Here is a 25,337-nt window from a genome sequence, read left to right as displayed (position 1 = left end):
AAATTCAGGCATGCTAATGATTAAAGACCATATCATCCTTATGTTGGCTATTTCCAGGGAAAAGATAGGAAACTCTTTGGGGTTTTCCTCACAGAATTTTGTATGAATTCTCCTGTTTGGGGTTGAGATTTGCTGCCACTCCTCTTCCTCATGAGAAAAGGAAAGCCTTTGCCTCCCCAAACCTCCTCCAGAGCTATTCACATTCCATGGGCTCCTAGTCCTGACCTAATTTCCTCTGGCCCCTTCTGAGCACAACTCCTGCAGGCTCCCTGGTTGGAACTGAACCCAGAACCCCCTAACCAGCTCAGCTGGGAAAGATGAATAAGATGGAACTGACTGGGTCATCATTTACTTAGCCACAAAATTTCCATAAGGTTGGTGGAGAAACTGTCCTCCTGCAGACATCCCCACAGTTTTTTCCCCCGACCATGCAGGAATCCCAAACCTAGGGAGAAGAGATGGGCAATAATTGAGTGGAAGTGATAGTCTCCCCTTCTGTTTCCCAAGTTCCGGGAGATCTTGGATCATTTGCTAACAAAGTGGTGGATTTATCTGGGGTGTTCTTAAAAAGATTGAGATTCAGAATTTTTGAAAAATAGTATGGTGTCACTAAACAGAATCATTACAAAATGTATTTCGTGCCTTTCAGGGTTTGCCTGCAAAATTTCAGATATCTAGGAAAACGAAATATAATAAGGTAATTATTTTTTACCTATACAATGTAGATTACATTGTTATTTTAAGTACTACTGTGGGGATTAACACTTAGATAAAATCATTAATGTATATCAATTTCATTCTGTAGGCATCATTCTTAAATATGGTAGCTGACCTACAGTTACAGTAGCTGACATCAGGGCCGGCTCCAGGCATCAATGTAGCAAGCAGGTGCCTGGGGCAGCCAATGAAGAGGGGGGCGGAACATCCAGCCATTCGGCGGCCGGGCCGTCACTCCCTCTCGGAGCAAAGGACCTGCCACCGAATTGCCGCCATAGAATGAAACGGCAGTAGAGCTGCTGCCGATCATGATCGCGGCTTTTTGTGTGTGTGTGCTTGAGACGGCAAAAACGCTAGAGCCGGCCCTGGCTGACGTACACATTATTTTTTAATCCTATGAATGTTTGGAGCTCAACTAATATAGCCATTTTCCTAGGCAACCAGGTGGATTACTTGTGATAGTGCCATGAAGCTGTAGTAGTTTTCCGAATCTTGTTTTTGAGTGCAAATGCCAGGGAAGGACAAACAGATCCTTCTATTTGTCACCATAGAACTGTGAGGGAACAGTGCTCTCATGCATCCATGAATGCTTCAAAAGCCTTAGAAACTGAGATTCCCCAGCCCCTAGTATTTTTCTCTGCCCACTATACCGAAAGAGTATGAGATCATTTTTCCAGCTGTCAAGCATGAAACGTGCACTTCTGTTTCACCATGTTATGATGCTTCATTTTTCATTTCATGCTACAACAATGAACTTTGCTGTCTGTCATATGTTCAGCAGCAAAATTAAGAGTTGCTGTATTAACCAATTCATGCTTTGTATCATGTTTTGCCAGGTACATTTGTGTTTTTCACAGACATGACCTGATCAGGGGCACATACCATAAAAGAGTTAACGTTTATTTTCTCTTAACAGGAAAATAGCTGCTGCCTTTAAGTTTGCTCAGGCCACCCAGAATAATGGAACGCTTAAAGGCTCTAACTCATCTTGTCAGACACCTGGTATACTGCCGCAATGGTAATTATTAAGCTTTTAACACTTTAAACCAAATTCAAATCAAAATAGATCTAAACACAGGGGCTAAATCTCATTTACATCCACCTAAAGACCCCTTTACAGTGCCACTTATTGGGTGGTTATGTTTGGCCCCCATCTGGTTACTTCCACATTTACATGTAGTGTAGTCATTTATTATTATATCCATTTTATAAGCTAGATGTATGCTCCTTTTTCCTGGTCTTTTTTCCTCCAAATAATCAATAAATTGTACATTTTAAGCAGAATTTAATTGTTCTGTCCTATAGCATCTGAATAAACTGCAGAAGTAAAATGTGCATTGTAGTAATAGCCTTAATGCCCATTTGAGGGGAAAATCTGTGTGTGTGTTTATAACACATGCTCCCATGTTACTCCTGGGTGTTGCTCCTGCTGGGGAAAGGGTTAAGTAGGTTCTGTTGACTCTTTAAGACAGGTGACTTATTGCCTCATCTGAACATCAGGGAAGTGGGAGTGACTTTCTAGATAAAGAAGATCAAGGGTGTGGGCTGAATGGCCTGAGATAGCTACCCTAAGAGCAGCCAAGCCAGGAGAGAGAGACTGAAGGAAGTGAATTTCTCTCTCTATGTGGTTTGTAGACTTTGTCTAAGAGCAGGCTGAGAAAGGCTGTATTCCCACCGTTCTGTGCTTTTCAGATAAAATTGTTTATCTCTGCGCAGCTGATTCAAACCCAATAATGCCCAACATCATAAGCCTATATCATGGCATATGGCTGGAACAAATGAAACATGAGGAAAAGGAAGCATTCCTTTCCCCGCCTCCCCTCCCCCCCACTCCTCCCGAATAAGTACTGATCTCATTTCACAGCTGGAACTGGCAAGGTGCCTTTGAATTAAAGTATGAAGAGGCCATTGTTTTGCTGCACGTTTACAGGAGAACCAGCATGGTGGTACCAAATTAGAAAACCACCACAAATGAGGCATGCTGCAGCTGTTTCAAGCGACTGCTACAGTCTGCATCCTCCCAGTGCAGCATTTAGCCCTTTTGGCTATAAAAATATTTTTAAGGAATGGCAAAGACATATGTTAAGAGATAAATAAAATATTGTTATTTTTCAATGGCTCTTCTAACTTGCACTCTTCTTTCGAAGGTGTATGCAGGGGCGGCTCCAGGCACCAGTGCAGCAAGCGCGTGCCGGGGGCGGCAAGCCGCGGGGGGCGGCATGCCAGTAGCCGTGAGGGCGGGAGTCAGGCAGCCTTCGGCGTCATGCCTTCGGGAGGTCCGCCGGTCCCGAGGCTTTGTCGGAAATTCGGTGGCAGGAAAACCAAAGGCGCGGGACCAGCAGAGCACCCGTAGAAACGCCACCAAATCCGCGTCACCAGCGGACCGCCCACAGGCATGCCGCCAAAGGCCGCCTGACTGCCGTGCTTGGGGCAGCAAAAAACATAGAGCCGCCCCTGGGTGTATGTTTGTTTATTTATGTTTGTTGACCAACAATATATTTTCATGTGACTGTGGAGCCAGATTTTCAAAGTAAGTCAGTGCTCAAGAGTTGGGGTCAGATTTTCACCCAGCAGTTCCCATTGAGATACTTAGAACCAGATTTGCAAAAATCTGGCCACTGAAAGGGAGCTGAGCTCTTTTGAAAGTCTAAAAATATTTTTAATATAATCAAATAATTGCCAACAAATCAGAGACATTTTTAGTTGAGAGGAAAGTAGACATAAATGCTCAATTTATTACTAAAACTGTTAGTGCCTTGGGTCCTGATTTTCTACCTTACATGTCCACGAGTAGAAGGGCCTCTTCCTGTGCAGGTTACTCCTGGTGGGAAAAGCTAAGGGCAAAGCCCACCCTTTGCCTGGGTGTATTTGGAGGAGATGGGAGTCCACTCTTTGGGGAGCAGGACAGGAGGTGATGGGGTTGGAGTGGAGCCACCATCTGTGGCATCCTTCTCCCTTTCCCACAATTCTGATGACTCCATCGAACACCATACAGCCAGCCCCTTCCCCACCCCCAAAAAGAGGGTTAGGGTATGAGGGAGGTCTAGGTAGCACAGCTTAAAGGCCCATATTTTTCACAGTCAGGGTAATTTACCATTGGAACAACTTGGATGTCGTAGATTCTCAGTCAGCTGAAGTCCTTAAAGATTGCACAAGACAAGATTGGTTGTCTTTCAGAACAATACACTATCTAGCTCAGCCAGAAGTTATGGGGTTGATGCAGGTAAATCTTCCTGGCCTGTGGTATGTAGGAGACTAGGTTGTCATACTGGTACCTTCTGGCCTTCACGTCTACTAAAGAAAGATCTCCTTCAGGGTCATGTTGAAATGGAAGCTGCGGGGAGTAAGGGTAGGAGTGCTGAGGAACAAGCTCTCCACTTGGATGGCTTTTGGCAGCTCTCCTGAGTGTTGTGGCTCTCAGAAAACTTGTGATTTTCAGGGAATAAACCTCCTTCCCTTTCCATGGTCGGGCATGGGGTTGGAAACCACGGGGGAAGCTTGGGGGTAACCCTCCCTCCTCTCCTTCTGAGGGTTTGATCATGTGCTAACTGTGCAAGTCAAAACTCATACAGATTCTAGGCCTGTATGCAGAAAATAACATGTGCAGAGGAGAAAATTTTCAAAACTGTGTACTTAAAATTAGGCATCCATATTTAGGCAGCTAAATAAAAGAGACTTGATTTTCAGACGTGCTGTCAGTTCTCACTGAATTCAGCAGTGGATGTAGGTTCCCAGTACTTTTGAAAATAAGGCCATTTTTATTTTGGAACCTTTGTGTGAATGTATATGCCTGAATTTGGTGCCCTTAGTTTTAAATGTCTTCTATTTAGCAAAATAGTCTATTGTATTCATTAGCAGAATACGAAAAGAATTTATCTTTTTTATTATCACTGTCCGTTCTAAAATCATCAGTCCCCCATTATTTATTAATTGTGTTTAATAATTTGTGGTGTTAAGTTTTCTCTGTATTCTAAACCAACAGAACCTAGCTCAATTCCTCTTCCCTTAAGGGCTGTCGTGTAAACATTGGTCAGCTGTTTAAACCAGTGCTTCTCCTAGTAATAAGCAAATGTTATTATGTCTCCTGTGATCTCAAGAAATCACAAAACATCTGCTTGTGTTATATATACCTTGCTGACTTTGTTCTTCAGCTATATTAACCTGAAATATTTTGCATCTGTTGGTCTCCCTTACGGTCATTGAGAAATACTGCAGATAATTCTGAGAGACATGGAAAAACTATAGGGACATGATAACATTTAAACAAAAAATGGTGCTCTCTCAATTTCAGGATGCATTCTACTTCCAGTCATGATGGCCACAAACATCACAGATCTCAAACATTACCAATAATCCGTGGCAAAAATGCATTTTCCAACCCCAAACTCTTGCAAATGATAGACAGCAGCATGGCAAGTAAGTATGAAGGAAATGAATCTACTTATCTGTCTCTCTCTCTATCTTAGATTTCTCTATAGAGCCCAGCCCATAATATATAAGAGTCTGATCCAAAGCCCATTAAAGTCAATGAGAGTCTTTACATTGATTTCATTGGGCTTTGCATCAGGCCCTAAGGGCTGAAATGGAACTTGTATGAATATTAATAGTTGGACTATAGACCTGTAAAGAAAAAAAAGCCAACACTTGCAAACATCAGAACCTGAAGATAGGTACTTAAACACATATTTAGAAAACAAAATTAGTAGTTTGCTTTTCAGAGGTGCTGACTTCCCATGGACTTCAGTGGATTCATACCACCCACGTTTTTGCCTAGCTCATTGAGTTCTGTGGTAATTTGCACCAGCTGAGAACCTGCATACATTTTTTTCTGAGGGAGATGTGATGATAGGATATAATTCATTGTTCAAATCTCTTGTCAGACGGAAAGTAATCTGTGATGAAAAAAGCAAACAAAGAAACAATATTCTGCAAAGTTGAAAAGATGTTACAAAATTAACAAAATTGAAGCAAACAACCCTCTTTCCCCCTTTAGCTTACATGCAAACTTAGGAATGAATGTTTGTACTGATTTGGGAAGCAGTTCTTGATCTGATTGGAGGGTTATTTATCTTGATACTCACTTTGTTGTTCTCTTCCCACTTCTTTTGCTGCAGGCAGCTCCAATGACACAGACATTGTACACTACGCAGATACAGAGGCAAATATTGCCACAGAGGTTTGCCTCACCATTCTTGACCTACTGTGTCTTTTCACTCAGAACCACCAGGTATGTTCTATTGTTGCAAATTCTGCTTGAAATGGTGTCATAGGTTTGAGCAAAAAGAGATTGTTAAATGTTTCAAAATGCCCATGAGTACATTACAAAGAAACAAATATAATGCCAAATCATTCCATTATTGAAGGGTTTCGGTGGGGTGAAGGAAGGGGAGTACTAAGCCCCCATGCAGGTACTGGCCTAAAGTGTCCTGGCTAAGCAGAAGAGCTAGGAAAAGGGATGACCCATGGAAACAGCATCACTTGCTACGGTGTGATGATAGTAATGCTTTGATCTCATATAAAAAATTCATTTAATTAAAAAAAATAAAATTTTATTATTTCATTAAAATGTCATTAAAAAAATCTCAATACCTTTACAAAGGTGAGTAAGTATTATCCATATTTTTAAAATGGAGACACTGAGGCACAGAGAAGTTAAGGCCAAACTTTTCGAACTTGGGTGTCTAAAGCTTAGGCTGCTAACTACTTACTGAGGCACCTGAATAAAAGGGCTGGTCTACACTACCGCAGCAAGTTGACCCAAGTTACACTACTTCAGTTACATGAATAACGTAACTGAAGTAGACTTAGCTTAGGTCAACTTACTGCGGTGTCTACACCGCGCTGTCAACAGGAGACGCTTTCCCACCGACTTCTCTTACTCTTCTCAGAGACGTGGAGTACACAAATCAATGGGAGAGCGCTCTGCCATTGATTTAGCATGTCTTTACCAGACCTGCTAAATCAACACCTGCTGTATTGATTGCAGCAGTGCCAATCTACCGGTAAGTGTAGACATGGCCAAAGTCATCTGAATTTCAGAGATGCAGAAATAGCTGCTACTGAAGTCAGCGGGAGTGGATGCTCAGCACCTCTTAAAATCAGGTCACTGATCAAGCCATTCTTGCAATACGGATTTAGAAGTCTAACTCTAGGCATTTAAGTTAGAAAATGTTGGCCTAAGTGACTTGCTCAAGGTCACACAGATAGAAAGTGGCAGCCATCTTCAGAGCCCAGTTCTCATGAGTCCCACTTCCCTGTCCTAAGTGGTATATGTAATAGTTAGTGTTAATGAATAGGGAGAACAAACAGTGGAAAACAATGGTCGCATATTACTGTAGGTATGAAGAGCCTGCAGACCCGGGGGATGCCTCACGTTGCTGATAACCTCTAAGCACTTGTAGGGCTGACATTAAAGATACTACCACATTTGGACACATTAGGACTTGGTGCAAAAAAACCAAATGAGCCATTTTCTGTTCCATTATTTTAAAAATATTACAATCCTGTTTGTGTGCTAACTTTTCAGAGACAACTCCAGCAATCTGATTGCCAGAATGCACTGATGAAAAAGGTCTTTGATACCTACCTGCTCTTTTTGCAAGTCAACCAGTCGGCAGTAGCCCTCAAGCATGTCTTTGCTGCCTTGCGTTTGTTTGTGAGCAAGGTAACTATACTTTTATTCCATTTGAAAACTGTTACATAGGGTTGGCAGGGCAGTGCAACAAATCCAACTTTGTGCAGGATTTCACACTTGAAGGTGCTTTCTGTCTCTTCATTTCATTGTTATTTAGGGATCAGTGTTGAAAAAGAACATCTGATTTACTATCTGCAGTTTTGTAGGTAAAATAATTATGGGAGTATTTTCTACCTCACTGTGCCTGGGAACCAGATCTAAAAGCTACAAAATCAGAGCTGGAGTTGAGGACATTTTAAAAAAATAATCAGGATTTGGCAGATGGATTATAGTGATGGCTGAGGAGAAGTGGGAGAAATGCTACTGTAATTTTGTAACATTAAACAAAATGGATCTGATTGTCCAGTCCCTTGCATGTAACACAGTAGTGGAGAAAAGCTTAAGCTACGTGCCATTCTTCCACAATTGTTGTAAATTGCAAAAAAAAAAAAAAAAAACAGAAATATGGTCATGCCTCTTCCAGCAACTTAGCTCAAAGGCCAGCAGAAGCATAAGATAAACCAGTCACAGCCTGCTTTAAATTACACACCAGACTTCCAGGAGCCAGAGGAGCATGTGCAGTGGCAGGAGAGCAAATATCTAACATCATCTGATCCATCCACCCCATTGCCTTCAGGGGCTGTGTTCTTTCTCCAAACGTCTGTAGGCATATTGATCTCAGTAGTGGCTCCTGTGGGGATAATAATCTCTATAGCAATCTAGATCTGCGCCAAACATGCTTATCTTCTCCCTCGTCTCATTCCTTCTGTTTTCTACTGTCTCCATCCTGTGATCAGTAGCTCTTAACGAACAGAGCCACTTGGACCTTTACATCCTATACTCTCTGCCTTCTAATGCTGTTCAGACTGTTAGCCACAAGGGGAACACTGGCTTAATGTGACATGAAGGCATAGTAATCAATAGAGAGGAGCGAAATTTTTCAGCAAAATGTTTTCTGGCAAAAATATCAGATTTGGCAACACTGAGATGTTTTATGAATTCATGCCAATTTCACCAAATTGTTTGTTTTGAAAATAAACTAGCCATTTCCCCTTACCTCCTCCCCGTCCATCCCCATCCCCCCCAACCCCCGAACAAAATAAGAATGTTTCCATTTTTGGTTTGAAATAGCTTTTTGTTTTGAAATTTATTTTAAATTTCTTTAAATAAATTCAAAAACATTTAAAAAAGCTCAAATGGAATTATTTTATTTCAGGTCAACTGAAACATTTAATTCAGTCCAAAACATTTTTTTTAACTTTTGGATTGACCAAATATTTTGAAATTTTTTGTTTTCAGTCCAACTGAAGTGAACTTTTTCAACCTTTCGAGACTGCTGCAAAACCCCCATTATTTCCCCAGTTGTAGTGCTATTCCAAACTTTTTTCTCCTCGCTGGTCAGCATTTATAATGCTGTCTGAACTTTCCCCAGGCTAGGTCTACACTAACCGCCTGAATCGGCGGGTAGAAATCGATCTCTCGGGGATCGAATTATCGCGTCTCATCGGGACGTGACAATCGATCCCCGAATCGACGCTCTTACTCCACCAGCGGAGGTGGGAGTAAGCGCCGTCGACAGGGAGCCGCGGAGGTCGATTTTGCCGCCGTCCTCACAGCAGGGTAAGTTGGCTCCGATACGTCGAATTCAGCTACGCTATTCGCGTAGCTGAATTTGTGTATCTTAAATCGACCCCCCACTGTAGTGAAGACCTGCGCCCAGCCTCTTTGACTATGCTATTTTCATTGCAACTGCTGCACCTCACTATGCTTTCAGTGCACATGATGTTATTTGTGTATCAATTACAAATTTGGAAGGTCAATTTGACTGATGCTTTGTACACAACAGGATTTGATTAATGCTTTGTACACAACTTGCACACACTGTTTTCACTTTCATTTTTACACAGAAAAGAATGCTTAGCTAGTGGCAGATGTTTTTGCTAGACACTGGTGTCTGAGAGATAGAGGCTTGTTTTTAATGAAAGTTTGACACAAAATATGTTGATTCAGAATGAATGTAGCAAGGAGTGGGAGAAGTGCTAAACATTTTGACATTTTTTTTCTCTATAGTTTCCTTCAGCGTTTTTTCAAGGGCAAGCAGACATGTGTGGATCATTCTGCTATGAAATCCTGAAATGCTGTAACCATAGGTCACGGTCAACTCAAACAGAGGCATCTGCTCTTCTTTATTTTTTCATGAGAAAGAACTTTGAATTTAACAAGCAGAAATCAATAGTCAGGTCCCATCTACAGGTGAGTGAAGTGTAAGATGCACTTTAAACAATGTATACAGGCTATATAAAATATTCCACTGAAATGACTCTTTGAATTCTGCAAATAACAATTTCTCTGTGTCATTCTAATTTTTCTGGCATGTCTGAAAACATTGGACCATATTCACCAGTTCATTCCAGCTGTTTTGCTTTGTGCTGGTGATGCAAAGCAGCTGCAAACTTAGCTAACTGGCCAGTTAAATCAGGTTTATGGCTTCATTGCATCACAGGCACAGCATATAGCAGTTGGAGCATATCTGACTCAGTGTGTCACCAGTGTGGGCTTAACTTACATCTCCAATTTTACAGTAGTGTGATTCAATCAGTACAGATACATGGACATAAAACTGAAGTAATACAGTGATGAGACAGGATCTAATATTTTAAAATGTAAACAATTATAAACACGTAGAAGACAATTTGTTATTTATATTTATGTATTTGTTTATATTTTGTTTGATAAAATTTTCTCTCCCTTTTCTCTCCCCCTATCAGTTCCAACTCTTGCTGATTTTTTAAAACAGGGAATTAAAACTATGTCCAAATTTTGCTTTCCTTTAGTAATCATACGTTGTTCTTTTTTCCTCTTCACCTATAGCTCATCAAAGCTGTAAGCCAATTGATCGCAGATGCAGGGATTGGTGGATCTCGGTTTCAACATTCCCTTGCAATTATAAATAATTTTGCTAATGGAGACAAGCAGATGAAAGTAAGAAAGGTTTTGTGTCTGTCACTGCCTGTTATAGATGATTGAATGATAGGAAGAACTGATTCACAAATACTTTCATGAATAAAAGGACTGACTTAGTTTTATAGTGATTCATGGTTCATGTTATTATTTTCTCAAGTAAATGTTTGTGAATCCCAAAATCTTAATAAGTATAACATCAAATATCAGGGGGTAGCCGTGTTAGTCTGTATCTACAAAAACAACAAGGAGTCTGGTGGCACCTTAAAGACTAACAGATTTGTTTGGGCATAATCTTTCGTGGGTAAAAACCTCACTTCTTCGGATGCATCTTATGCCCAAATAAATCTGTTAGTCTTTAAGATGCCACCAGACTCGTTGTTGTTTTTATAACATCAAAGTTTATTCATCTGAACTTATTATTTGTTATTCACTATTTGTTATTCTCCTTTTGAAAATATTTCACCCATGCAATCATGGAGCAGAAATTATGCCATATGACCAGTGAAACACCATGAATAGCATGTAGTTCAAGTTAACAGTTCCCAAATTAATTTTTAACCTAAATATCTTCTTCCAACTATTTAGAAAATAATTATGAATAATAAATACGTTAATAGAAAATCCAGATTGGTTGGTGAATAATTTGCTAACCCAAAATAAGTGGCATAACTCATAATAAGTATTATTTTAATAACTGTTTAGACCCCACTCTGCTAAATATATTAGAAAACCGTTTTAAATCACAACTTGTGTATTTTTATAAGCTCTTGTCAAATACTTTTCAAGAAACATTTTCAACTGTATTCTTATGGGGCTTACTCTCCTTTCACTAACAGTGGAGTAAATCAAGAGTAAGTCCATTGAAGTCAGTAGTTACACTGATGTAAAATTAGTGTAAGTAACATGGGAGTCTCGCCTGTATTTTATTTTGTCAAAGGGCAGCTTTGATCTTTGATCTGCTAATCTTGTATCTGTGTGTTCTGCTTTTGTAGCATTCTCAGACCTGCCAATCAAAAGAAAGGCACAATTTTTTTTTCTGTATCGTTATGCTCTCTACACCTATGCAATAAAACAAACACAAACAAAGCCCTGAAAATCAGAATTTATTATCGTCCATCTCAAAAAGAAAAACAGCAGAACTGATATAAATTTTTGGGGGAAAAATCTATGATGTGGCTGATAGGAAGACCAAATGTTAATCTTGTGTGGTTTGAAATGGCTATGGGCGAGACTGAGATACCATTTCTCACACTGAATACTACCTTCTGCCATTGAAGTTAGTGAGGCTACCTGTGGAGTAAGGTATTCCTTTATCAGTAAGTGTATCCAAATCTGGCAATAAATTTAGCAATCCTTTACAAACATATGGTCATATTTTCACTTGTTACCCAGCGTCAGTCCATTAACTTCAGTGGAGTTACTCCATGTAGACAGTATCAAAGGGGTAGCCGTGTTAGTCTGGATCTGTAAAAGTAGCAAAGAGTCCTGTGGCACTTTATAGACTAACAGACGTATAGGAGCTGCAGATTTGACACCATCAGCTCAGGATTAAACAAAGACTGTGAATGGATAGCCAACTACAAAAGCAGTTTCGCTTCCCTTGGTGTTCACACCTCAACTGCTAGAAGAGGGCCTCATCCTCCCTGATTGAACTAACTTCGTTATCTCTAGCCTTACTCACTCTTGCTTGCAAATTTATACCTAACCCTGGAAATTTCCACTACATGCATCCGAAGAAGTGGGTATTCACCCACGAAAGCTCATGCTCCTATACGTCTGATAGTCTATAAAGTGCCACAGGACTCTTTGCTCCATGTAGACAGTGGTGTAACTGAAATCAGAATATGGACTAGGGTTTCTAATGGATGCTGTGACACATCAGTAAATAAATGGCAGAGAAATGTTCAAATATGTAAATATAATGGGACTATGAGTGTGATCTAAATAGGAGTCTATCCATTGACTTCAGGCCCAGTCAGGGATGATACTATAGTTTAACACGATAAAAGTATGGCTTTGTAGGCCTTTTCAATGATTCATTGCTTATCTTTTCCAAAGAACAGTCCCTTTCCAGCAGAGGTGAAAGACCTGACCAAACGCATCAGGACAGTTTTAATGGCCACAGCTCAGATGAAGGAACATGAGAAAGACCCAGAGATGCTTGTAGACCTGCAGTACAGCCTAGCAAACTCATATGCTAGTACACCTGAATTACGAAGGACTTGGCTTGAAAGCATGGCCAAGATTCATGCTAGAAATGGAGATTTATCAGAGGTAATTTACGTAAGACAAAGAAATCAGTCTGTATTTAGATTGAGATCTACAGATGAAAAGCACTCTATAAAAGCTCGGTATTATTAATTATGATGATTATTAGCTAAGCTAAACGTGCAGTTTCCCTCGTGTGACTAAAATAAGATGTGGACTGGGTTGAAGAATGCCTGAATATGCTGTATATTACAGGCTGTATACCAGGGATTAACCATGAGCAGCTGACACATTGCTGAGCATGATGCATCCTTGTCTACAGTGACCACAAGGCCATTGTCAGCCAATTCAGCTGTTAAAATCATGTTTAAACACAATGTAATTTCCTAATGAAGACAAGACTATGTAGTTTCCATTCCCTTCTGGGTTGTTTGTTTTTCAGCACAGGATATGATCTGGGTCATAGCACAAATTTTTCTTTTTGGCAAAAATGTTATTTGTATTAAATTGATTAATTGAAACCCAAGATCTTAGCCCAATAATACCTGGTTTCCAAAGTAACTGTATTTTCTCTGGGTTAGATCTTGACGCTCTTGTTTATCCCATGTTCTATACGTACGTAGGCGAAACTCCTATTAAAATCAATGATAGTTTTGCCTGAGTAAGGACTTGGTATTTGACCTGTGATTTCTTCAAATTGTCAAACTAAGTTTGTTTCCCCTTTTCCAAAACTTATTCCGATAATGAAGAGGGTTTCTGCCCCTCAGCAAACTAATAATGTAAGATCTGTGGTGTAACTTTAATATATTTATATGGTCTCTGGTTTCAGGCTGCTATGTGCTATATCCATATAGCTGCCCTCATTGCAGAATACCTGAAAAGAAAGGGTAAGTTAAATGTATTCAAATGCAATAATTAATGTAGAGAATTATACAACTGAACACATTTTGCAACTGTTTTACTTCATTCAGATCACATTTGTTTTCTTTTCAAGCTATCCTGCTGCTTGTACCCTTCACACATGTTTTAAGATATGAAACTAGTAAATTCTTATTGTAACAGCAAAATAAAATACATATTTTATACATAAGAAGTTAATTGAATGTTTAGCTTTTTAGTGCTAAAAGAGAATGCTTAATTTGTTAGTGTGTCATTATTAAATATGCATGTTATTAACACATACCAGTAGCACTATACTAATAACATCTTACACTACCATAGGTTACTGGAAAATGGAAAAGATTTGTACCTCACGTATGCTCCTGGAAGATGTTCAAGTCTCTGATAGTAATCTGTTACTAACTACTCACAATGGAGGAAGTGAGTGTTCTAACCATGCCTGTTTATGGTTCAAGTAACATCATTTAGGAAATCAAGTTACTGCTCTTAAACTGATCTAGTGAAAGAAGATGTTCTCAGAAGGGGAAAGAATTATGTTGCATGATTATGTTTTTAATAGACAGCAGTTAATACTAGGAAATATTGTGTGATACTTTTCTGATGCTCATTTTGGTTGGACTAATTAATTATCTTGATGAATTGTACAGTATGTCACTAGTTAGTGTTTACCAACAATAAGCCATTCTGCTACTGATCCATTGAGGGAACTCCTACTTTAGTCAGTGGGAGTTTTGCACAAAAATACGTCATAATAGGATCCTGTAATTTTCATTTCAAAGTGAGATAAACTGCTTAAAAAGGACAATATTATTAAACAATTCTACATCATCAGTGTTCAATAACAGAAGTAGAAATAAGACCTTGATTGTACAGTCAGAAACAATTAACATCCAGATAATGATATTGTACGTAGTACACGATGGACAGCTTTTTAACTGGAGTTCATTTTCTTCCTTATCATGTGATAAAACATTAAAGGCCCAATTCTGCAAGGTGCAAGAGTATCTCTTGCAAGATGGTACATGCCTGAATGTACCACATCAAGTCAAATGGAGCCAAGTCTTGCAGGAGAGACACTGCAGTTTGTATGATTGGGTCTTAGGCCCCTCCCTCCACGCCCTCCCTTTTTTTTTTTATTTTTTTTTCTTTAACAGTTTATGATAAAACTTGATTTAAATCAAGTTTTATGGTTCAACCATTTATTTAGTGTAATAGAGAAATACCCATGCAGAAAAAAATATGTGATTACATTTTGGATTAAATTCCTTGACTTTGGTAGGACTTTTGGACCCTAATCCCTAGTTAGGTGACTTTTTCCGGCCACAAGATTTTTATGGCTATATAAAATCACCTCGTTTCAGGGGCGAAAAAAAAGAAAAAAAAAAAAGTGTTGTTGCAGTTACTGTAATGCTGCTCCTCTCAGAATTGCTGTTCAAATTAATATATTCAACTTCCCAATCATTTGCAAAACCATTTTCAGAGTTGACAATAATATCCTTCCTTCTCACATTAACAAAGAAAACCCATTAAATGCATTGATTAGGGTTAGAATCTATTAAAAGGAGGAAGTGTTTATTTATTTTAACGTAAAGCCTTCATTTGTACCAAGCCTGAGATGAGTGGAGCCACGTAAAACTCCTACAGAATGTCATTTTTCTGAGGCTCATATAAACATCAGTTGTGTGACTGGGGAATCAAGCTAGCAATGAGACTGATCCTGCTCTTATTGAGGTCTGTGACAAAACTCCCATTTGACCACAGTGCGAGGGGGATCAGGCCTGGTATCTGATTGTCTACACATAAGTGCTAGTCTAGATTATTTTACTTAGAGCATAGCAGAAAAATAAAAAATATGATTTTTTTCTTTAATTATATTGTTCCCCTGCCAATCTCTGTTAGTTTATTAAACTTACATTTCAGGGTTGTTCTCAGCATGAACTAGCTCTATTGGCACAGCTTCCACAAAGAATTGCTTCTGTGAAAAAGAGAATAAATATGGGGGGTGGGGAGAAATAAGATGTGTGTTTTGGAAAGGAGAGAATAGTCTGAAAACTCATAAATGGTGAAGTCACATCATCTGCAGGAGTGAGATGAAATGTATTAAGGGAAATATGCTTTTCGTCAAGCGGGGGAGTGTGATGGGAAAGTCATGCATGTAAAGAATGAACAGCTTAAGGGTAATGTCAAAACTCAGAGGCAGTAAAACGCGAAATAAGTCAAAACAAATAGTAATAGCAACCCCTTTGTGGTGTGTGCCTCTGTGTTTCTGTGCACAGTGGTATAGTATATTTGACTCTAAATTTAATAGATTACCGTCCTTCAAATTTTTCTACTGTTAAAACTAAACATCACATATTTAAGTTTGTCTTAACATCACCTTCTCTGGCAGATTTTCCTTTTAAAAAGCACTAAGGTATTAGTGGTCCAAAACACTATGGGCCAGATTCTGCCAATCTTACCCTCAGTGAGTAATACTGTATTTTGTACATAGTCTAGCTGAAAAGTACTGAACTACTTACTTGCTTAATTTTATGCACTATGAGTGCTCTCATTGACTTCAGAAGGATTACACATAGTGTGTCAAGTTAAATATGTAAGTCTTTGCAGGATAAGGGCCGATTGTACTAGTCAACATGAGTAAGGGTGGCAAACTCTAGCCCTGTAGTAATGCTATTGTACCATTACTGTAGAATACTATCTTCTATGTGTAGTTTTATATGGGTTGGCAGAGTGATACAACACAAGTGGAGTAGTGACACGCAGCAGAAAGGAGAAGATTTCTCTGAGATCATTGCCTTATGAGTACATATTGGTGTATCTTTCTAGACAAGTGGATTTATTCCACAGAGGGAATTTAGAATAATGTGTCATAAATTCAATCAGTTCCATTTGTGCCACTCATCACTTGGATTGTAAAAAAATAAAAAAAGTAATAATCTTAGCCAAATAAAACTGGTTGTCATTTTACAACATCCTATAGCTTTTTAAAATCCATGATTATACAAGTATTAATTAGCATTTTTATGGCTTGTACTTCAAGGCTTATTTTCCATGGGATGGCCAGCTTTTCTAAATATTACCCCAAACATTAAAGAAGAAGGAGCTATGAAAGAAGATTCGGGAATGCAAGATACTCCATATAATGAGGTTAGCAGTGGTAGCATTTAAATAATATTGGTCTGTATTCTTTTAACTTTATTACTTTAAGGTTGTTTTTTTAAGCTATTTATTTATTTAGGAAGTGTTAACCAGGTTATAAATCCTTGTCATGTAAATATCAGAAGCAAAACAAAATCAAAGTGAGCTTTTGTTTAAAGAGACATTATAAAGGAATATAGTATGTCTCTATTTAGAAGAATGTTACCATGTTACAGAGCATCGTTACCACAGCTGTGACATGTCGTTTCTAGTGATTTTATTAAATGGGGTGAAATCTCTATACACAAATTTAACAAACCAGGCATGTCTGTCAAATGTTAATATACCAAAACATTGAAAAGGTGTGATGGGGGTTTCTGTAGGCAAATGTACTTTGAGTATTGAATAAAAGGTAACCAAATATCTAAGTATATATTTGTCCTCGTCTGTTTTGCTGGGTACATAATTGGTGTGTTAATTTTTCTTGAACAACCACTTCCCATATTTTGGAACCATTGCTCTATGGTTGGACTATTTTTTCTTTTTCCAGTGAGAGGCTACCAATAGCCAAGCAGCTACAGTAGAATCTCAGAGTTATGAACACCTCAGGAATGGAAGTTGTTCGTGACTCTGAAATTTTCATAACTCTGAACAAAACGTTATAGTTCTTTCAAAAAGTTCTTTCAGTTGTTCTTTTTACAACTGAAAATTGACTTAATACAGCTTTGAAACTTTACCATGCCAAAGAAAAATGCTGCTTTTCCTTTATTTTTTTAGTAGTTTACGTTTAACACAGTACTGTACTGTATTTGCTTTTTTCTTTTTTTTTTAACTTTTTTTTTTTTTTTTTTGTATCTCTGCTCTTGCCTGATTGCATGCTTCCAGGCCAAATGAAGTGTGTGGTTGCCTGGTCAGTTCTTAACTCTGGTGTTTGTAACTCTGAGGTTCCACTATACTAGCAGATGACAGTTTAATTCTTCATTTCCTTTTGTGTGATCATTTCCACCCAGAATTCCCAGGAGGATTATTAAAGGATTATTTGGTAATGAATAGCCAACAATTACATCCAGTACTCTAATGACTGGACATGCCCAACATACATGCATAAAATCTCCTCTTTCACCACATTTTTTTCAACATATAGCTAGCTGGTGTGAGGTACCACTGAAACAGTGTCATAAAGAAATTTTCTTTTATTGTGCTATGAGGTTGCTGGTAGTCTTTTCAAGATCTAACCTCATTACTCTGGGGTAATTTGTTTATCCAGGTCCTTTTCCCAGCATGTCACATATGGACATTTTTTTGTTTGGATAGTTTTCTGTAAAGTTTAATATAAATTAACTATATTTTTTTCTTTCCTAATTCACCTGATGCCATTACGTCTCTTAAAAGTAGCTTTCTGTATAAAACAGTTTTGCTAGAAAATTGAGAATTATAATGCCTAACTTGAAAACACTGGTACCACAGAAGAGTGGGACAGTCAAAGATAGTTTTGATTACTAAATAAGTTAGAAAAGTTTCTTTACTGAATAGGGGCCAACTGTATGTATTCCATGGCTCTCCCAATCTTTAAAAGTATCTGATTTGTGATTTGGGTTAAGATCTGAATTATTTGCAATGGCTGTTATTGGTGAGGGAAAAAGAACTTGTCTTTAGTTCTGTCTCAAACCTATAGTGTAGCCTTTGCAGAAAGATACGCATATGTTTCTGGAGGGCAATAACATTTCTATATGATTCCTGCGCACATTATAAATGTGATAAACTATATTAAGGGATCACTTTACCCAGTGCAGACTCCTTTCACCTAAAATATGGCAATTGTTTAACAGTGCATAATAAAGCCACAAAAACATCCAATTTAATAACTGGGGTGGAATTGTATCTTGACTGATTGTAAAATACCAGAATTGGAATATGGGGAGGAAACCCTGACTAAAACATCCCTCTGCTTCTCCAAAAAAGTGCCAGGGGGTCTTTTTCTGTCTACAAATGTTTTATATCTCTTCCATTGACTTGCTAATGGCTCTGATGGAAGAGTGCTAATGATCCACTAGGTAGCACCACTTTCTGTAGCACCTGTGTGTTCTTCAAAGGCCCAAGCACTGACTGAACCAGCCTGGCGTTACTTCTCTTGTGGTAGCTTGCAGAAGTATGGCACCAGGTGGTATGGCTGCAGATATATGATAGCTGGTGGTTTCTGAAGTGTTGGGAATTTCTTATTTTTGGCATTTTGAACCTTTAAAGTGGTACTTAGTCCCACATAAGACTATAGCAGGTTGCCAAATGATTTTCACCAATTTCTTACTAACCTTCTTATGACTATATTAACCTACTGTATAGAAGAAATCATATTGAAATAAAACAATATATATGTACTGCTGATGTCATCATAATTACCAAATGCAATCAACAAGCAAGTCACCATAGAATTTTTATTTGTGGGATTACAGAATATCCTTGTGAAGCAGCTGGAGTTGTGTGTTGAATACCTGTGGAAGTCTGAAAGATATGAACTGATTGCTGGAGTTAACAAGCCTATCATTGCTGTATTTGAGAAACAAAGAGATTTTAAAGTAAGCTGGGTTTCCAATTAAAATTTCTGTCTTAAAAAAACAAAGAGTAGGAGGAAAACACAGACCAGTGTTGTTCTTTGAATTGGCATATTTTAATTTCATTTTAATATTGCTGGGGGGGTTTCATTCGTCTTTTGATGACTGAGTTAAAAATATCTTGTCTGAAGCCTGTGCGAGGTTACGGAAACCCCGTGAAAATACATTTTCTATGGTTTCTGTAGCTCTGAGGACCCCTAGATATAGTTTTCATCATTCAGACCTATATTAGTAAAATTACCATATACTGACCATATATTATCATGAAGGTAGTGACCAAACATTGTTCCAGCTTCATGGCTGTTCCATAGCCTACATGAAATGAGTATATTGGCCTTTAGCTCAGTTCCAAGAGGATTGGGGTCCACATCACTATAATGACTGATGCCCTGACATGCAATGAGCTCAAAAAGCGGGCAGGCTCCTGTGCCTATGTGAAGTTCATTGCAGGATTGCAATCCCCTTTTGGACAGTCAAAGCAGAAAGACTAACTGGATGGGGTGGGGGGGATGGGAATTATCTACTCTCTAACCACAAAGGTGATCCCACCAACTCAGTGTTTGGGTACATTGGTGGGACAGAGGATGGAAACTCACATTGCTATCACCTATGCTTTACCTGTGCCATGAATGGATGAAGGGCTTTGATTTCAAATCCTGCTCCTTTCATAGGCACTAAAATCACACTCACAAATTCCTTTGGACAAATAAGCCCGTAAAGCTCATTAAAACCATAATATTGTTGCCTGGTGAAATTACATCAGAATTGTAGCCATTTTTTATTTAGAGATTTTAGTCTATGTCTAGCATTATATGCCCCTTCTAGGGGTCTATTCTTATTTTTACAACTCCTTTGACTAAATGAATAGGAATTGCTATATGCATTTATCAAAGAGTTGATTTTTAGCAGTGAAAATGTTTAGATATACCTAAGCATAAAAATAACCTAAACCACAGGATAAAAGATTTAATTTTGAAATTATTCCGTGTTCGCTTTTGTTTTTCTTTAATTTCAAGTAGAAAAGGAATTACTTAATAATAATCCAAGTCATTGATTTCCTTATTTAAACTGGAAAAAAGTAATTTAGCATGGGATGTAATTTAGGAAGCAGGGCCCCAATGCAAAACATGGCTTTTACTAGACGTTCACACACTATGATAATAAAGTTATAGAATAACTGAAACTGAGAAGGAGTAAGGTGCAAAGGTGGTATAAAGAGACTCCTGATGCCGGTCCTGAGGCTGCCCCTTCTGTGCTGTGTCTCTCAGGATGTGCTCTTAATTCCATTCCATGCCCACTGAATCACAACTCAGTAATCAGGATGAGTAGCCTCGTCACTGGCCATCCAGATGTGTGGGGACCATCACCAGACAGATTTCTTTTTCTACTCATTGGGACAGACTTATACTGTAACTTTTTCCTTATGGAGCTATGCAAGAAGGCTACTACCACCCTAAAACTGCGTGGCCGGGAGAAGGTAGAAGTCTTGAAATTGACCTCTTGCAGTTGCTACTGTGAATAAAGAAGGTAGCCACCTCCACATGATTGGAAATCCCATGGAGGCAATTTTAACGTGAATAAAGCCTTTAAAAATATAATTTTACATTGCACTTTTTCTGTTCCCTTTTACCTTAGAGACTGTCAGATCTGTACTATGACATCCATCGATCATATCTGAAGGTCGCAGAAGTAGTGAATTCTGAGAAACGTTTATTTGGGCGATACTATCGTGTTGCTTTTTATGGGCAGGTACGTCAGCCTCAGATTTCATGTATAAGACCATGTATCTATAGATATAAAGGTGCACATTTTGGGAAAATCATTCTGGGGACACTTTTCTTAAGGAAATTAAACTAGGCAAACATGGTCAACAATGAAACTATGTAGTAATAGTAATTAAAAAAGCCTGGGCTGAGCCCAGAAGTCTTTACTTTACATCAGTGTAAATTGTTAGGGTGGATTTACACTGGTGCGACTGAGAGCAGAATTTGCACCTCAATTGCTAGTCATTCCTTACTCAGGCAAAGCTGATTTTGAAGTCAAGGTCAGTGATGTTTTATGTGAGTAAGAATGTAATAAAATCTAGTAATGCCCTCAGTATTCAGTCCTATCTTTCCAAGCAGCATAAACTAGAGCTGTGAACAGTAGCTAATTTGTTGTGTTTCTTCCTGACTTTCTGACCTTCGCTTTTCAGCCCCTTCTGAGTCTATGCAATATGCTGTACAGTAGTTGTATGCTATCTACTGTGCTTTAGCCTGTTCAGAGCAATCCCTGTGGCATGAATTTACGCTTTTCCCCACTGCAAACCATTGTGGGAGGCCAGCATGTTCCTTTAAGACACGTTTGGCAACCACGCAATTTCCATTCCTCTGTAATAATAAGGTGTGTAAACAACAGATTGATATGAATCATTCTGTTTGCTAATTAGTTTTTAATGCTCTTTTCTTCTTTTGGTCTTATTCAAGGCTGTGGTAAGTTCTCTGCTCTTTTGCATGCTTTCTTTAATTCTTCTCACTCATCCTCCCCTGCCCGCGGTACAGTTTACTTAACCTTAACTTGTTGTGCTTTTCGCTATTCAGTGTGGCAGATGAAATAACATTGTCACATCTCGCAAACTAATTTTTGTTTGTTCGGTTTCCCTGAATTACAAAAATGTATCCGTCACAGTGTTGCATCCATACCATGAGCCATACTGCCAGTGACCTCAGCGAGGGCTCTGCTATTGACTTCATTGGGAGCAGAACTGCACCCCGTGTTTCTTTTGGTGAAATGTTTATTGTAGCACTAATGCTGTTTAAGTGCAAAATTGTGCCCTCAATGGAGTAAGACTCCTGACTCGCTGCTCAGCTACATAGGACCTACTCCAATTACAGCTGCAACAGATCCTCTCTGTGAGTCGGGGAGGGTAGGGAGGAGAAGGAAATGACCAAGAATTGGTCCCTGTTTGCTGGTCAGCAAAACTGGACTCTTCATGTGCAAGGGGGAAAGCAAAGTGCACCCTATAAAGGACAGCAGTGACTGACTTTCCTCAACCTTTCTAAGAAAGAGGAAGCAGGGGAGGCATTGTGACTCTCCAAGTCACAGTTCCTTCCCAAGGCAATTCCTGGAGCAGTGCAACTACATGCCATTCTTCAGTAAAGGATGAGCATTAAGGTTAAAACTAGTCCTACATGAGTAGCTGAGCTGTGCTCAAACAAACAGGATTAAAATCTCCATTACAATGCAAAGGCTTTTCTGCAACCAGTGAAACAAGGGGAACTTCATTTTAACAGCCTTAGTGATATAAAGAGTATGATTGTTTTGCAAACAAATGCCGGTTGGTTTATACGCTGGCGCACACTTAATTTAAGCTGTAAACAAGCACACACGGCTTTAAAATACATTCATGGAATTTTTAGTTTCACTAAGAAGTAGAGAGCTTTCATGTGGTGGGAGGGGAAGTTGGCTTGGATTGTTCCTAACAAAGCCCCAGTGACAAAAGATAGGAGTGTAATGTGAAATTAATGATGGGTAATAGCATTTAGCAGGGGAAATCTGAAGTGATGCACTTAGTCAAAGAACATCCTTTGGATGCAAACGGTTTACAAATATTCTCAGCACCATATTACCAACTGTACATGACAACCTTAGAAATGAGACCTGATCTGAAAGGAAAAAAATCAGTCCATTTCCATGCATGGCTTGTGCCTGCATACTTTTCCCTCTGAAAAGTCTCCTTTTTGTAATTCTCTTTGCCCCACATGCCAGTAACTTCCATTTTCATTATACACCTTAGACTTTTTCATCCATTCCTTGCCCAGAGTATTTGAAAACCTCAGTAATGAAAGGTTATTTTGATCTTGCTTAAATTAATTTAAAACTGTATAGACACATTCTTTTTCCTACTTTAGGCAGGCAGGCAGGCAGACTAAGTACCCTTTACATCTAAGTGATACCATGTCCAAACTTTACAAAATTAGACGCCCAAATCCTTATTTAGGCATCTGTTATTTTTCAGAGGTGCTGAGCATCGTCAGCTACTATTGACTTCACTGTTGTATTCAGTTTTTTGTGTCAGTAGAAGTTATGGCATGTTCAGCATTTCTGAAAACCAAGGACTTTTATTTAATGGATTTGGGTGCTTAGCCTGAGGTTTTAAAATGCTGGACAACAATATGATAGGTATTTAGCCATATAAGCAAAAAGTTCTAATGAAAATATAGTGAAAAAGTAACTTTTCAATAAAACTACAGCCATTTAGACTGATGTAAATTTATGAAAATTGCTCTATTCAGTATAATATAACTGAGATACAATAGAGTGAAAATCAGCATTTAAAAATTAAATACCCATTCAAAACTGGCAGAAACATTATTATGCAAAATACTTACTTCTCCTATGAGTAGCAAGAGCATGGTGTGCCACATTTGTATTTCTCCCCTGCAACAAAAACTACCCATAGAGGGCAGATTGGATAAAACACCCTTAGAACAGTGCAGCTCCTTGGTGTGTGTATTCTGTGTTGACACCAAGTGAGGATTTCAAAGGTTCATAGTGAAAATTTAAAATTGCACTATTTTAACCCTGTCTGAACAATGGACAAAAATCACTCTCTATTATTTTCCAGTGTATCTGACAGATTAACCTGCCATAAAAAATGGGCTCAATTATGATTGCCTCTGGTGTCAAGATTACAACCAAGTTTACAGTAACTTTTCATGGGAGCTCTGGCTACTCAGTGGTGCACACCTCTTAAATGCACCCCCAACTTCTCAAGCACAGCCATTCTATAGGAGTAAAATCTGCACTGGCACCTGAAAATCCACATTTCTGCCTGCCAGGGCCCAGATTCTACCGGGTGTGCTGCAGATGGATTGCATTGCTGCTAGAGCCCTCCGGAGGAATTGTACCGCGCATGTGACCCATCAGCTCTGCCATCCTTATGTCAGGGACTTTTTAACCCAGACGGCAAGGTTCGTTGTCTGACCGCAGAGTGAGAGACAGGCAACACCAGCAAGGTCCAATACAAGCTCTTTATTGAAGAGTGCACACAACAATAGAGAGCGGCCCGTCTCCAGAGAGAACCAGCCACGATTACAATAACTAGTGAGATTATATAGACAGTTCTGTTGCGTCATAGTTAAAGCAACCCAATCCCCCCCTTTACTAGTTAAAAGCTTCTAATATTCATGCATATCTATGTTCTTTGACAGTACAAACAGTTCATGATTCCTCAGCAGCTTCTTATCAGCTTTTTCGTCATGCACTAGAAACTAGGAGAAAGTAGGGAGTTAAGAACAGAAACAGGGAGTGGAGACTGCAAGTCTCCATATGTCCAAACAAACCGTTCCTAGTACATTTGGTACAAGAATATGGTCCCCACCCTTTATCTCATTCTTTGAAGCCCAAGCAAGCATGTCCTCATGTTTCACAGAGAGACAGGAATGGCCCAGCAACTACAGTTAGCCTAACTTTGGCTAAGCTGGCCAAACAACCTGTTCTATACTCCATTTTCCTTGGACCTAACACTTAGAAAGGGTGGAGCTCTGCAGCCCATTTGGCTGGGGTGGTGATCATGATCAGTGCTCCCTTTTAGAAAGCTAACATCTACAGGAGCTCCACAATGAACAGCCTCTTGGAAGTTCTTGTAGGCCGCATACTTTTTGTGCACTTGTGCCGGGGCCAACTAAATTTTGCGCCCAATACCTGTAACTGCATGTGCAAATCAGCATTGGAAAGGTTAGGTCCCTACTTGCCTTGGAATAATGCAGCTTTTAACAGTGCAGAACTGCACATTCTGATTTAACTGATAAAGTTAAGGAAGCCCACTCAAGGACCCTTTAAGTCTTTTCATTTAGTCACAGCTGCATAGTACTTGCTACTACTTCAGCACAGCACAACTGTGACTGAGCAATGAGATACCCCAAGATTTGTGCCTATTTATTAAAACCTGAGATTTCAGGAATACAAAACTTGACTTCCCATCTATATTTCAATGACCCATGTTATTCTCACTGAGCTGGTAGTTAGATTACAAAATGAATTCAGATTAATTCATCTTTCGCAATGCAGCTAGGAATTTCTCTACTTTCCACAATGCTCATTGCACGCATTTATACATTATCAGGCTTCTGGATCGACTAGAGCAT

The 25,337-nt window shown here is 39.0% G+C and overlaps 1 protein-coding gene across 19 annotated transcripts in view; it reads left to right on the top strand.

Annotated features, from left to right (window-relative positions):
- The window catches only part of DOCK10 (dedicator of cytokinesis 10), a 239,284-nt gene that overhangs the window by 198,680 nt on the left and 15,267 nt on the right, over positions 1-25,337 (top strand). For 10 of the 19 annotated variants that reach the window (XM_034780722.1, XM_034780717.1, XM_034780720.1 and 7 more), the window contains 14 exons: positions 650-697; positions 1,634-1,735; positions 5,009-5,133; positions 5,832-5,944; positions 7,244-7,381; positions 9,461-9,643; positions 10,262-10,372; positions 12,413-12,628; positions 13,392-13,449; positions 13,784-13,882; positions 16,503-16,609; positions 19,051-19,173; positions 20,845-20,958; positions 21,675-21,680. In XM_034780722.1, the coding sequence (XP_034636613.1) occupies positions 650-697; positions 1,634-1,735; positions 5,009-5,133; positions 5,832-5,944; positions 7,244-7,381; positions 9,461-9,643; positions 10,262-10,372; positions 12,413-12,628; positions 13,392-13,449; positions 13,784-13,882; positions 16,503-16,609; positions 19,051-19,173; positions 20,845-20,958; positions 21,675-21,680 (1,543 nt within the window). The remainder of the gene's footprint in view (positions 1-649; positions 698-1,633; positions 1,736-5,008; positions 5,134-5,831; positions 5,945-7,243; positions 7,382-9,460; positions 9,644-10,261; positions 10,373-12,412; positions 12,629-13,391; positions 13,450-13,783; positions 13,883-16,502; positions 16,610-19,050; positions 19,174-20,844; positions 20,959-21,674; positions 21,681-25,337) is intronic. The other 9 variants (XM_034780718.1, XM_034780732.1, XM_034780731.1 and 6 more) reach the window with 3 other exon arrangements.

This window comes from Trachemys scripta, chromosome 9 (assembly GCF_013100865.1).
Source record: "Trachemys scripta elegans isolate TJP31775 chromosome 9, CAS_Tse_1.0, whole genome shotgun sequence".
Lineage (NCBI taxonomy): Eukaryota > Metazoa > Chordata > Testudines > Emydidae > Trachemys > Trachemys scripta.
The sequence above is the reverse complement of the archived record's forward strand: the minus strand, read 5'-3'. Positions and strand labels throughout refer to the sequence as shown.